Source organism: Hippocampus bargibanti, linkage group LG02 (assembly GCF_051943395.1).
Source record: "Hippocampus bargibanti isolate YZ-2025 linkage group LG02, ASM5194339v1, whole genome shotgun sequence".
NCBI classification, from domain to species: Eukaryota; Metazoa; Chordata; class Actinopteri; order Syngnathiformes; family Syngnathidae; genus Hippocampus; species Hippocampus bargibanti.
In genome coordinates this window covers 16,380,630-16,395,589 of record NC_142735.1, presented here as the reverse complement: position 1 = coordinate 16,395,589, position 14,960 = coordinate 16,380,630, and the positions used below count along the sequence as shown (strand labels likewise).

Below are 14,960 nucleotides of genomic sequence, written 5' to 3'. Positions count from 1 at the left end.
GTACATATATGTACATATAAGGAGGGTTCCACTACACACAGTTTAAAGGTGAGCTAATATATTCAACATAAAAATATTTCACCTCACTGGGCTTCATCAGGCTATTAATGTGTCGGCTCTGCTGCCGGCATTTTATATAATTAGTAGACGAGTGAGAACTGGGAGACTGTCTGTTGTAGCAAAGCCAATCGCCATCCAGCAGTGTCAAAATTGCAAAATCCGCAAGAGAATAGAAAATCATACAATGTACAACACAAAGGGTTTCCACTTTTTATTTCTGTAAACTTTTAAAAATAGTGTTAATATGTTGACTACCTCCATGAGCTATTATAAGAGAATAAGAGGAGGTGAAAATATTTGATTTACTTTTTACCTATCTGTGAGTGACATAAATACTTTACTGCTATGCGTGTGAGCATAGTATGTGAATCTGCCACTTCTGTATTTACCATGGACGTCTTTATTCAACCAGTTGTTACTAACTATACTCTCATAAAGATTTCTTCGAGCATGTTCAATATGTAAGCGATAATGACACATCGCTTCAACCTCACCCTCTTGTGGGATGCTAGTATATACAATAAACCTTCCACATAAATGCTAACTAGAAAAGCATGTTTTTTCACAAGTCGTATCGCTTAACTGTCTTATGGCATCACACGTGTCTGCTACATGAGAAGGGAGAACTACAGTGTATCTGATGCACAATATAATATAATAAAACTGACTTGGAGGTTCTACCAGAGACGAAGTTCTACAAATCAGAGTGTTGGATTGTTTTCAGACATGTGAATCTTGAGTAACAGATATCATATGGGAACAATCATTCTTCAAGAAATCAAACTATTTCTCATTGACCAATTCGTTGCCGTTGTCAAGTTCCTGATTCAAGATGAAATTTCTGGCATTGGTGAGTCTTTCAGTCGGATTAGTTGTAATCCGACTGAAAGACTGCCAGCATATCATCAAAGGATGAAGTACGTAATTTTCACATTGTTTCTTTCACATCATCATTTGTGTTCATGACAACTACGGAACTACCGGTACCTTCATCAGCCTGTTTACAGACGTGAGGAATGCCAGCCTCAGCTCAAATCAAGAATCAGTTTGTGTGTGTAGTTTGTGATTCTCTTCGCACCTCTCAGTTTAGCAGCAGGGTTTGTAGAGGATGTGTTGAATTACTGCAAAAAAAGGCTGCCATTTTTTTGTGATATTGGTTGACGTAAAAAAAACACACTGATGTAAATGCAAAACAGTAATCCATTTATAGGGCAACCAATGCATAAACAAATATTTTAAAAATGGAAGGCTTTTCCACATCACTGTTTTTTTTCATGAATGGGCAAAGGTTTGATAAATACTAAAGCTCTCTCCTGCACTTCTTTAATTGCATCATTTTCAGTTATTTTCAACATGTTTCAGTACGTAAGACCCCCCTTAAAATACCATTAATCCCATCACTCAACCTTTGCAATTATCTTCTCTCGCCGAGCTGCTATCTGTTGCCCAGTGCAGCATACACCAGCCTTAGCTGACAAGTACATCAATGAAGACAAAGAGAGGTTATGAAGCAAAAAAAAGAGAAACAGTTAAAAGTGGGGGGGTTACATGGTTGGGTCGCTTCCTGTAGCTATAGCAACCACTGGTTCGGTCGTCCAATCACCACGCCAAAGCCTGGTTGCTAGGGAGAGAAGTGAGTACGGCAGGAAATGGGACTTCTTCGTAAAGGCTCTCCATGATGCATGATCCTTGACAAGGATTAATTCTCTGCTTATCCACGTCCAACGTGACTATAATGAAGGCTTTTAACACGCTGGCACCTTGCTTGTTGTCTTAAAATATGTGTGCATGTTAGTGTTGAAATTGTTTCTGAGCAAAAAAAAAAATAATAACAAAAAAAACAGCCTTCTCTGTCAGACAATATGATCAATCTTGATCTTGGATTGGATTAGATGTATGTACATTTATTCGTCTCGCAGTGAAGAAATTTACATTTCACGCAGGAGAGTCATGAAAGGTAGAGGAAAGGAAAGAAAGAAGTAGAAAACGAAATACAGGAGCTGCTGGAAAGGCAGCCACTCTCGCGGCACCATCTTGAAGTTAAAAAAAAACTAAAACTAAAACTAAATAGCAAATAACATGACAACACAAAGGCACATAGAGTCATTCATTCTTCCGATGCATTCCGAAGTGGTTACACATTCCTTGCAATTTCATTCTCTATTGAATGAATCAATTATAAGTCCACAGAAGTTCTCAACATCCCGATTGGTTTTAAAGAGACTCTGGGGGGGGGGCACCCATCTGTCTTCAGCCAAGGACCACTGCTAAGTAACTGCTCTTGAATTTCGCTTTCAGCCTCCACTCGCTGACTTTGTTGGCATCATATTGGTAAATTCCTTTGGACTGTATTTTACACTATTATGAGAGTATGAAAGCACTGACCAAGAAATTGGTCCAGAAGTGACTTATCGTCATTTTCCAGTGACCCAGTGACATATTGAATGGTGGCCCATCCTGACCACACGTCGCTCAGCATTACTTGCTTTGATATCTTGCATCATTTACCATTCTGGCCAAAAACTCTGTTGCTAGTGTTCAGCATGTCTTTTGTGTGATGCTATGAGGAGATTGTATTATTTTATTTGCAACTAGCTTTTGGCCAGGTATATTCTGTGTCCTTTGTATCCACTTTCAAAATTAAAGTGTGTCCACAGTGGTCACATGATTAACCTGCAACATTTTGATGCAGAAACCTTAAAGCTGGGACACAAGAAGAGAGAGGTGAGGTGTATGGACTATTTTAGGTTTGTACATTGGGCTGACTTGAGATGGGAATTTTAATTGCGTCTGTTGGCAGCAGATAAATACCCAATCACCCAGACCCCCCGTTGCTGTCTAATCAGTGTAGTTCTAATGACCACAGCTGCTGACATCAGACTGCGTTAACCTTCAATCACAAAGCCCATGATCTCTCACAAGTCAAAAGACTCATTTTTACTTCTCAGCATTAGCAATCCACTCAGGGGTTTCTCAGAAATTGAGCGCAATGCATTTCGTTAAGTGATTCACAGATTTAAAATGTTACGAAATTAATTTGGGAAGCCAATTCTGGCTAAATCTGATTATCTTTGGTAATGTTGTATTATATATATTAATCTCATCAAATGCTCTTTTTGTGTACAGTACATATTCATTGAGTAGACAGAAAGTCTCCCAAAAGCCTTGAGGCATTCCCAGGAAAGTCAAACAAACAAAATGTTACTTTTTATTTTATTTTTTTTACTTCAATGTTGATTTTATGGGTGTATGTTGTTACCATGTGATGTTGGTTGTGCAGCTTTAGCCAAAGCCTTTCTTCCTTGAGCCAACTTAAGCCATCCCTCTGCTGGGGCAGGAACTTTAATTTCTTATCCAACTCCAACCACATTTCTGGGAACAAAAATTCAGAAGGACTTCGAAGGTTTGCTTTTGGGTCAAAAGTGAATTTAGACTTTCTGAAATAAAACCGTTTGAAAGTTGTTGAAGAATAATGCATTCACTGTCTATTTGAACACGCAGTGGTCTGTAGAATTAAAATGCTGCATACTACATGTTTAAATTATGACTAAATTGTACCAAACTGTATTCCATTTAAATTACTTTGTTTCTCTTAAAATAAATATTTTTTTTGAGACATTGCTTGCATTTTGAAATGTTGGCACAGGCTAGAGTCAATGATATACTGGAATACATTTCTAAATAGAGTTGTATCCTGTTACAAACAGATATTTACAAAATCCAAATAACCTCTTCATGTTCTCTTATAATAATTTCACCAGTTATTTTCATCTTGCATCCATCAGTCAAACTCAGCAGCAAAATATTGTTTTTGTGCCAATCATTTTCCCAAACCAAGATAGAAACATTATTGACATATAGGATTAATACAACTAAGCAGGGCTGTGACTAATCATTGTTTTGATAATGGATTAATCTGTTTTGTAAAAAAGAAAGCAATTAATAATTTTAGAAATCAATTAATTTAATGTGTCATGACCAGCATCATCTTTTTTACACTGTTCCCAACTGTGGCACAGCTTTACGCACAAATGTGTACTATCAGTGTGGGAAGCTGTCTTCACATGCCCACATATGATCTGTTTTCGGTAATGGCTCTGGCCAACTTGACAACACACAACCAGGGAGGTTTGCTTGCAGATTCTTTTCAACTGCCTTTGCATGCTTCGAACTCCTGCATGGACCCGCAACCACCAATTTCTGAACTATGCCATTCTGCATGCGTGTGTTAAAATTCCAATGTTTATCCGCCCCTCCAAACAGTTTGACCATGCTTTGCGCCAGGTCTGAATATCGAGCCCTCAGTGTGCATCTATCTATTTTTAAATGAAACTGTAAGAAATTAATCCCTTATGACTAAATTGCCAAACTTGGTGTCACGAGTGCCCCCCAAACTGAAGACCCTTGAACAAGCATTCTCCATTCTGACTTTATAAATATCATTCTTGATCAAACAGTTCCGTTTTAAATGTAATGAAAACGTGATATGTTCACTTTGATGTTGTTCAAATAGATTCACATCTCATGTTAGTGTTTTTGTTCAATAAACAACCCATAGCCACCCCACCCACATATGTGACACCAGCCTTATACCTCCGACATAATTTAGGTGGAGACATGTCTCTACAGCAACCATTGAAAGCTTCTGTTTCCTCAGGTTACAAAGGATGAGGAAACTATTAATCATCAAATCAATGGAGTAAATATTGTGATTAACCAGAGAATATCAGACCTCCCAGTCCAGTTTGAGCAGGCAGATGCAGCGAGCCAGCTGTGAGTTGGTCAGGTATGCGAATAAACCACATTATGCAAAGTATGAATATTTGATCATTTGAGATTCTACGTAATAAAATGGAAAGCAAAAGGGAGCGAAATTGCCTATTTCCTTTTTCCGTGACTGTATCACATAGCATATGATTAAGGTTTTGCTAGGAGCCCTAGTTAGAGGGAATCCAAATGTGGTGGGGACACTTCGAAGGCAGCGGTTGAGAAAATGTTGTTCACACACATTTTTCCGAGCTCCTTTCCCATTTTCACTTTCTACCCTTTTACTGTACTTTTCCAGGCCCCTCCCCCTCAACGCCTCTGATCTACCACAATGAAAAAAAAATCCATCATTACATCTCTCCATGCATACTGTCATATTTCATCACCCACCCTCTCCATATGCAATCTACCAGAGCATCAAAGATGGATTTATGTGTTTCCATCCTTATACTTTATCCAAGTCGCTCGGACAGTTTTCTTCCTAAGTGAGGGCATATTGATCTTTTATTACACCATTAAGTCCTAACACTCCTCTCATAAACAGTCTGAGATTAAATGAGCCCCATTGAGGGACTTTACAATTTTGTGTGGTGCATGTGTGTGTGTGTGTGTGTGTGTGTGTATGTGTGTGTATGTATGTATGTGTGTATGTGTGCTTGTGTGTGTGTGTGTGTGTGTGTGTGTGTGTGTGTGTGTGTGTGTGTGTGTGTGTGTGTGTGTGTGTGTGTGTGTGTGCTTTGTGTAAGCTCAGAACTCTATTTTTGTGCTCGACGCAAGTCAGGTGCAAAGCTGGAGTTGTGGTGGCGTTTTGTGGGCTGTCTTGAAATATACTCAGTTTGTCTCTGAAAGTCATATCTCATACAGTCTCTCATCTTACCAACTTGAACAGTCTTCTCCAGAACTGTGCTCCAGTTCGCCAGAAGTATACTGTGTTTATAATACTCACAATCTGAAAGACAATTGCGACAACTGGAAGAAACGAGACACCAGTTACCACGCGGACCACTGTTCTGCAAAACAGGCCTTTTTGCTGTCCTGTTAACTCCAATGGAATTCATTCACAGCTCTATGGCAAAATGTTGAAAGTGTGCTTCGAATACGCCATTTAGAGACAACACCCACTTGACACACAAGTGTACACTTGCACACAAGCAAAGCAGTCTTCCTCCTGTCATTTTTGATGATAAAAGCTTTCAGTCAGTGTTTTTTAGTTATATTTGTCTCACAGTCAATTTTCAAGAAAAACACATCTACCTGAAGCACACGTGGATAATGAGGGTTTAAATTCACCCAGGATCTTGTTTTGCCATGATGTTGAAAATAAATCAAACATGTGAAAATGAGAGGGGAAAAACAAACACATACATACACACACATACACAAATTTCTAATTAGAAAAAAAATCAATCCATCCATTTTGCTCAAAAGTACATGAAAAGTTATTTTATGAAGGAATCTTATACGTGCGGTGGGCGTAGCCTGAATAACTTGATAGAACACTTCAAAGTGCACATGACTTCAAAGGGAAATGCTGAAGGTTTATTAAACAGATTTTTTTTTTTCAGCAATGATAATAGAAACAATGATTGAGTGATAAAGGAGATCTGCGCAGGGCCGAAACATTCAACATTCGTACACAATGTTGGTATCATAATATGAACAAAATATGTGTATGGTACGCCTTGAGTAATTATTGAGAACAGACTGTGAGATGGTGACAATTTCCATTCATTTTTTTCAGTGTGTAACTGTGATCTGGCAAGGTCAGGCTTCTTCCAGAAGAAGGGCGAGTATATCTGCACAGCAGACTACCAGCGACTGTATGGCACACGGTGCGATCGTTGCAACAACTTCATCGCAGGAGAGGTGGTCTCCGCCCTGGGACGGACTTACCACCCCAAGTGCTTTGTCTGCAGCGTCTGCAGGTACATGTGCACATAATCACCATCACAGAAGATCATGGTTGCGACCAAATATCTAACAAAATCCTCTGGAATGCATCCTCATTCCTCGCCAACTCTACCGTGATGCCGCTGGTATAAATATTTTAAGACTGGTGGGGTTCGAAATAGCCACAGCTAACAAAGCTAATTGGTATTCTCACCTACCACCATCTTATTTTTATCCTCTTACATCTGTACTGAGCGATGAAGATTGTTTTGCCTTGTCAGCTGTACATGTTTCAACGTTTCACCGAGTGGTAGGCTATAGTTGCGCGTCAACAGCTGACAGGGGAGTCATAAGTCCTCTCTAATAAGGCTAATTGCAAGGTGGGAGACCAGAAATACGATTAGTTGACTTCAAGCTTTGAATGTTGTTGCAGACTGGCCGATGAGTCAAGTAATGTGTTCATCTTCTCGTATGTGGCGGTCAAAATGTAACAGTATCGTCTAAATTTGAATGCGTCTGATAACTAATATTAGTTTTATGAATGTAAATGTTTCTTGAACTGGCACCATCATGTCAAATGACACTGCTGGTCAATGTTTTATTGAAGATGGAGGTATATTTGTTAAAAAAAATCATCAACCGAATTTTCCATAAGAGTATCAGAAAAAAAGTAGTCCTTCATGATTATCTTTCTAACCAAACCTGAGTTACAGTTCTTTCCATCTTTCCATTTCAGTGTTTGATGTTCCTTCTCATTGTGCGTGAAATGTTTCTCCTGAAAGGACACCAAATGTTCAGAGGCCACCAGTGGAGCAGTCACATCTGTGTATTTGGAAGAGACCGGATGAGACAGCAAGAATCCACAGGATGGCTCTCATCTTCCCTGCTGTCCGTTCTCTCTAACATTGCTCACAGTCTTTTTCTTGACCCCTTTTCTTGCCATTCTCCACCTTCTAGTCGTGCAATGAATTATTATTTTTTTCAGACTCTAATTGTTACCGTGATGTGTTCATTGCTTGTATCCTGAATTCAATCATTTCACAATGTCAGCAGGACTTTGTTGCAGTTCTCCATCTTCTTGTTGATTAGTTTTCATCCCTCCAAAACAGTTATGGCACTAATGCAGAAAGAATACATTATTTTTTATCATCAAAATTTTATAAATCCACATGCTTGGCACTCAAATTCCCTTGCATATATTGTCTTTTGTGCTTGTCCTCATTAGGAATGCACATGAGGTAAAGCCACTCTCGGATGACTCAAGCGGTGGGTGTACAATCTAGACAACCCCCACAACGATCATTTACAAAGCGAGCGATACTGTTTGAAAACATTTCAACTGACAGATGAAGCATCTTTTTCAGATGTAGAGTAATAACAAAATCTGACATTCTACCCCGGATTTCATGACTGAATCAAACGTGCAAGCCGCTGTCCAGATTTATTTTCATTATAATTTATCCTAATGACAACTGATTAACAAAATCTAAAATTGTTTTGACATTTTGTACCACCTTAATTTCCCACACATTATTTGTCCCAACCCTGATCCTGCCCCTTGCAATGTTACGGTTATCATATCTCTTCTCCTTGTCATCAGCCACATCGCATCACATCGTCTTTATCAGTCTTCCTCCTCATGCCTGCCTCCGTGTCTTGTCATCATTTCCTCCACTCTAATGAAATCAGAAAGCAGGTTTATGTGTTAATGTTTTCATGGGCAGTGATCAAAGGGTGGCTCTAAGTGTAACCAGAAATCGATGTTAACATCGTAGAATGTTCAAGTATTGCTGACAAAGGTAAAGAAGGTGAAAAAGAAGAAAAAATATCAATTCACACTCTTAAATTTCAGCCCTGTAGTCTCACACACACCCACACACGCGTATCAAATTAAAATGGATGAATATGACAAAAAAAAAATATCCCGTTCATCAGGTGGAACATTAAATATCCTGTTATTGTTGTGTAGGATATTGGTTGAATGGTTTACAAATCCACATGTTCTGATTTTTGTTCACATTTTACATCCTAATGTAATCGTAATTTTTGGTTTAACGTTTCAGTCAGTCTTGGTAGGGAGAGCAAACATATGTGTTCTGTTATTTGGCGAGGTAAGAAGGGGACAGGTGCACCTAACAGAAACCAGGTCTGACACACACTGTTTTACATCCTCAATGTTTTGGAACCGAGGCAGGAGCAAATCTGCCCAAGGGTCTTACACAAACACAATGTGTGCTGCTGCTCTTCTGGTGACTCACAATCTTGATGCCATTTCTAGGCCTTATACAGGGGATTATTGTTGTCTATATTTTTTAAAAGTCTTCTCTAAGCCTTTAACTCCCCATTAGTTTTGCACACTCTCAAATCAATCAGTTGCTTAGAAAAGAAAGGGACGTGTGTGCGTGTGTGTGTGTGTGTGTGTGTGTGTGTGTGTGTGTGTGTGTGTGTGTGTGTGTGTGTGTGTGTGTGTGTGTGTGTGTGTGTGCTTTGTGTAAAACTCCACTATGACTGACTCCAGCTTTGCGCTCGACTTGCATTGGGCACAAAAATAGAGCCTTGACCTTAAACAAAACACACATATACACACATACGCACACCCACACACAGATGTGATGGACTCACTGGCCTTCGTGCCTTTATGCAATATTTTGAATGCATTTTTATATATATTAATATTTATAGTCAAGTCATTCATTCTTGTTTCGGTGAGCAATCATTTGCTATTTCTTAGTACATTCCCAGATCCTGAACTTGAGACATGGTAATCTCTTCTTCTTCTATCTACTAGTAATGCACCTACTAATATTTACATTTTGTCTGTTGCCCCTCAGTAAACCCTTTCCCATCGGAGACAGAGTGACATTCAGTGGAAAGGACTGTGTGTGCCAGCACTGCTCTGGATCACTGACCAAGCCAAATGAACCAATCAAAATCCACGGGCCCAGTCGTAAGTCCAGCTTCTGCCGTACTTTCTTGCTTCTGACAGCCGTCCGACTCATACTATAATTTGATGTGTTCATTAGCCCACTTAGCACATTTAGCTGATGAAGTTTCTGTCAGATCAATGTACCCAGTGAGAATGATCCAGTTTAACACACTCATCATTTGTTTTATGCCAACAATAAACATCAAGAGTAGCTCGATCATATCAGACATCTGATTTGTCTGATCATATCAGACAAATATATGATCATATATTTCATCTGACTTTTAAAGGACAACCGACGTCACTTTTTTGTTTTTTAACTGACACCAGAAAAATGTTTTATAGCATCTAAAATACCCAAAACACGCAGTATGATATTATTAGTCAAATGCAAAACACCAATAAAAATGACTTAAAGTGTCCAAAATCTGCAAAAAAATTCAGCTGCGAATTGGGCATTTTCAGAAAGTCCCGCCCCCAGTTCATGACGTCACGCCACGACATCTTGCATTGCTTGTGAATCAAAACAATGGCTTCAGATTCGGAGAATATGCTTTCTTGTTACACTTCCAGTTATGAATATGATTCAAATAGTTCTGAAGAGGAAAGCCTACATGTTTGCAATCGATTAAAGAATGTATTTGTGCCATTTTGAGGCGACATTGGGGGAAAATCTCTCACCCAAAAAAAAGAGGCACAAAATGGCGACTTCCTGTGGCCACCTCCATTTCCACAGGCTGATAAATTCCTTATATGGCGCTCGGACGCCCTCTTCTGGCCTTCTGGCGGCTTTTGGGTGCAACACGAGGTCCCCAGACCAAACAAGCCAGCAAAATACATTGACGTGATGGAAGTACCGCTACAATGTGTCTTTTTTACAGTCAAGGGCGGTCCTTTAGTGACGTCATGTACAGACTCGTCACCAACTCAAAAACAACACTTCCTGAATATTCAGCGCGAGTCTTAAAACAAAAAATATAGCTATATGCGGTTGAATCTTATTAAAATACGCTCAGTAGAAGTCATTTGAAGCCATTTTACAAATTATGGACACAACTTGTCCAGAGACGTCGGTTGTCCTTTAACATGTCAAAAGGCTGAATTGTAGGACAGCATTGCGATTTCTCGGCAACGTTTCCGAATGGAGCTCCCTCGGCTACTTTTGTTTGGTCCAGGGTTCCAATGTGTCTTATCAGTTTAGTTGTATTTCATTCTATTGAGTATAATTAGTGCTTCAATTGTGTATGGTTTTGTTTCTTGGTTACATAGATCTCATTATGTTCAACGTTGGTAATTTTAGGACTTGTATTTTTCCTGAACCTTGTTTGCTGTCATGATGCCAAAAGAAATGTTAAATAATTTTGTGTGTTCTGGATTTTGGATGGGAGAAAGGTGCGCATTTCTCCCCATCCAAAACAGTAGAGTTGGGCGACCACTAATTGACTGAGACTGATTGAGAAGGTGATTGAAACCACCTGGGAATGGCCAATTGCCGCTGGGATCTGATTGGCCAGAAGCTCAGGTGAAGCACCTTTAAAACTAGACTGAGCCAGTCACTTCGGGGAGGAAGAAGAGGGACAAAGGACAACCTGGAGAGCAGTGTTACCTGTGGTCTGCCGAAAACTGATATCAACTTCAAATAAAGAAAACTCACAATACCCTTCCTGCATCTGGCTGAGTGAACTTTTATCCTCTTTCCACCTGCTTGCTGTCTCGCCGCACGACATTTGCCTTTTTCATTTTTTTGAAAATTAATGTATTCATTTTTTATCCTTATGTGGGTCGCTGGAAATCAATTTATGTTTGAGAAAATTGTGCATTCCTGCCTTTCGTCTCCTGCTTCTCTGCACTTGGGTTCTAATTCATTCATGCAAACCTACTGGATATCCTCACAGGTTTGAACAATTGTTTGTTTACTGTATACAGGCTCTGTGTCAGGGTGGACCTTCTTGGTACCTCTCAATTAAAGCCAGCTCATCCACAACCCCCCCTAGTGTAATAATTGCGCCCTTGTCATTTTTACTGTTGCAAATTCCTTACAAGACACTCCAGACATCTATTTACTCCTCTGTTTGTGCCCAACAATAGCTCCAGCTTCAAGGTGTTTCCAAATTAGTTTTGGTTCTATTTGATGTCACAATCACGAAGTCTCGTGACGTAAGGATTTGCACTCAGACTGCTTGAACAGGTTCAACATTTAAGATCACAGGCCATAACAGCACACCACTGGCGAATCGGTCAGTATAATACTTTAAGAGACAGACAATAATGAGGCATTTTCTGAATTTGATTGAAAGGGGCTCAGATTCGACCATATCAGTATGTGTTTGACTTTGAAGGAAATAAAATTACACTTTGATGGGATGCCCCTGACCGCGTGTGCTTCTGTCCCCTCTTCTTTCCTTTTTATCTTATTTTCTTCTTTGTCTTCTGTTGTTCAGTTCCCCACCATCATATTATGTTTTCTTCTTGCACTTTTTGTCCAGACTGTGCCGGATGTAGAGCAGAAATCAAGCAAGGTCAGTCTCTCTTGGCGCTGGAGAAGCAATGGCACATCAGCTGCTTCAGATGTCAAACGTGCAACATGGTCCTCACCGGAGAGTACATCAGCAAGTGAGCATGAAAAAAATGAACAGAAACCTCAGTCCAGTGGAGTGGGTCTACAAATTGAATCCTCGAAGGTTATTACAGTCTCCAAAAATGTAATAATCTGAGCAGGTGATTTGTTATTTCATTGCTTTTCAGTGATTTGCAACTCATTGAAGAGTAAGTGGTGTATTAGTGAATGACATCACGGTTCCATTGTTAACTTTTCTATCCGTATGACTGAAGCCTGTCACATAATTGTGAACAGAAGAATATGAAAGAAAAGTCTCCTGCGTAACATCTTCAATTGAAGTGGTATTGTGAATTGCTACATTTTGTATGCATTCTTGCACTGATAGGACAATTAAAATTTGCATTGCATATTTCTTTGAGAAAATGTTCATAAGGGCAACCGTTTGACCCTTTTGTTCCTTATTTCATAATTCTCTGAAAAAAGTCAAAATAACAAATCAGGTATTCTGGGAACCAGAAATGAATTACGTTTGGAGATTTGTCTTGACTGCTTCCTTTTACTTTTTGCAGCCATGGAAGGTTTTTTTAATATGTTTTTCTGTCACAGAGATGGAGTGCCATACTGCGAGGCGGACTACCATGCTCAGTATGGGGTGAAATGTGAGGCCTGCTGCCGATACATAAGCGGAAGGGTTCTGGAGGTGAGAATGGAAAACACTTTCAGCGATTGCATTACGCTAACAGAGATTTCTGTGTTTTGATGACTGCAGTAATTGAGAAATCCTCAAATGGGAGACGACTGTGCTAACTGAGTATAATTAGCCTTATCGCAATTCAGCAGTCACATTTCATCCTCAGCTCTGTTTAAGCCCCGCTCTAATTGGGGAGTGCAATTTAGGATTGGAGAGTGATAAACGTTTCGACCTGCTTAACTCAACCAAAACATCAGCAATTTTTGAACATCCACCCGACTTAGAGATGAAGTGGTTGAAATTTGGTCACAGGTTTCGGTCAACCATATTTTATTGTTAACCCATGAGAAAGTTTCAAATGATTTGCACTGTCTAACCGTTGACATTTTTTTAAATTATTCTAATGAAGTGATTTAACATCTCTAAGTCAACCATCATTGTAGACACACATTTTTAAGTGCAACAAAACATGGCTGACTGCTGTTCAAGTGACGATGATTGATTTTGATTTTCAAAAAAGACTTGGCAGCAAACGTGTTTAAAAACTTTTTAATGGAAAAATTATGAGGAGATTTGGATTGTACAAATGAAAGACATTTTAAAGAGGTGAATACCTATGCATGGGTTTTGGGATGTAACACTCACACACGCGCGCACACACACACACACACACACACACACACACACGCAGTGTGTTGTTGTCCCTGAGCTCCTTTGCTCATCAGAACGCTTGATGTAAAATGCTTTGTTCCTCTCCGAGTTATTTATAGACACAGAGAAACGTCCGTCTTTATCTGTAAGTCTTTCACCCTCTGTCTCCCTTTCCTGTTTCTCACTGGATCTCATTCAAGGAACGCTCCCATGCGTGGATAATGCTTTTACAAGTCAGAGTTTGATGCTCCACCAACAGGCTTCTTGTATGGATAGTGCAATTAACTTCATGAGAAATTTATGAACGCAGGTAGCAGATGTATCTTGCCGATACTGCTTATTCTGTTCTGAGTGGTAGAAAGTTGCATCACATGCCTTCTGAGTTCAGGCGAAAGGCAGGCTCCACTTAGAACTTGTTGTCGGTCACTCACGGAGCACCAGACGTGATAACCATTTAGACTTGTTGCGTCACACGAGTGTATGATTTTGAAGTGCGCCTTTCAACACTTTCATGTCTTTCAATTTCTTGATCTCCTTGATGTGCGTATCACCCTGACGCATAGCACACGCTTGTAAATTGTATAAAAGGAGCTGTCGCGGGACAGAGAGATTGGGCGAACCACGGGGCAGAATCATCTCGGACTCACAGACCCAAAGAGACTTGCACGGACCCGCTCAGGCGCCCGGCTTGCGCCGGGCGTCGGACGGACATCACGGCACGACTTGCTCAACTCCACGCCACGATCAAGCTCTGCGCGTCACCTGCCTGGGAGATCTGACAACGAACCTACTTACAAATAAAGAGATACATCAAACTCTTTATTGGCGAGCTAGCCAGGAGCATTTTTTCCCTCCTCCTCAGCCCAATCAACTCTCCAAATGGAAACACCCAGATTTCCCAGCCTCCCTTCACGGCAAGACCCCTCGAGCCGAGCTCCCGATGGGCCGCCACCACCCGTGGGCGCCCCGATCCCACCGTGAAACCTGCCGCACCCTGATGGCCAACATCGTCCAATTCGCCTGGCGACTCTGCAACTAGCTGCATCGTATATGTCCACAATCGCACATCGTCGGACATCGCTTATGTCCACGATCGGACATCATATATGTCCACGATCGGACATCGTCGGACATCGCTTATGTCCACGATCGGACTTCGGGAAGACGCTTCATGGCCGACACGGCCGCCGACGTCAGCGTTCTTCCTCAGCGTCCTGCAGAGCGCCATGGCAGCGCGATCAACGCCACCGTCGCCGATGACCCGCCTGTCCGTGCCCGGCAGCATGGCCAAACCCACGCACCTTCGTCCTCACAATCCTTCATCGATTGTCCAACAACTCACGGTGAGAAGACCTTCCGGCATCGACTCGACAGCCGCGAGGGAAGTTTCTATCGATCGACTCAAACTGGCAGTC

General features: G+C 40.6%; 1 protein-coding gene across 5 annotated transcripts in view; it reads left to right on the top strand.

Annotated features, from left to right (window-relative positions):
- ablim3 (actin binding LIM protein family, member 3) overlaps positions 1–14,960 on the top strand; it is a 43,376-nt gene that overhangs the window by 11,959 nt on the left and 16,457 nt on the right. For all 5 annotated transcript variants that reach the window (XM_088989647.1, XM_088989648.1, XM_088989644.1 and 2 more), the window contains exons 3-6: positions 6,569–6,752; positions 9,549–9,664; positions 12,130–12,256; positions 12,810–12,903. In XM_088989647.1, coding sequence (XP_088845773.1) covers positions 6,569–6,752; positions 9,549–9,664; positions 12,130–12,256; positions 12,810–12,903 — 521 coding nt within the window. The remainder of the gene's footprint in view (positions 1–6,568; positions 6,753–9,548; positions 9,665–12,129; positions 12,257–12,809; positions 12,904–14,960) is intronic.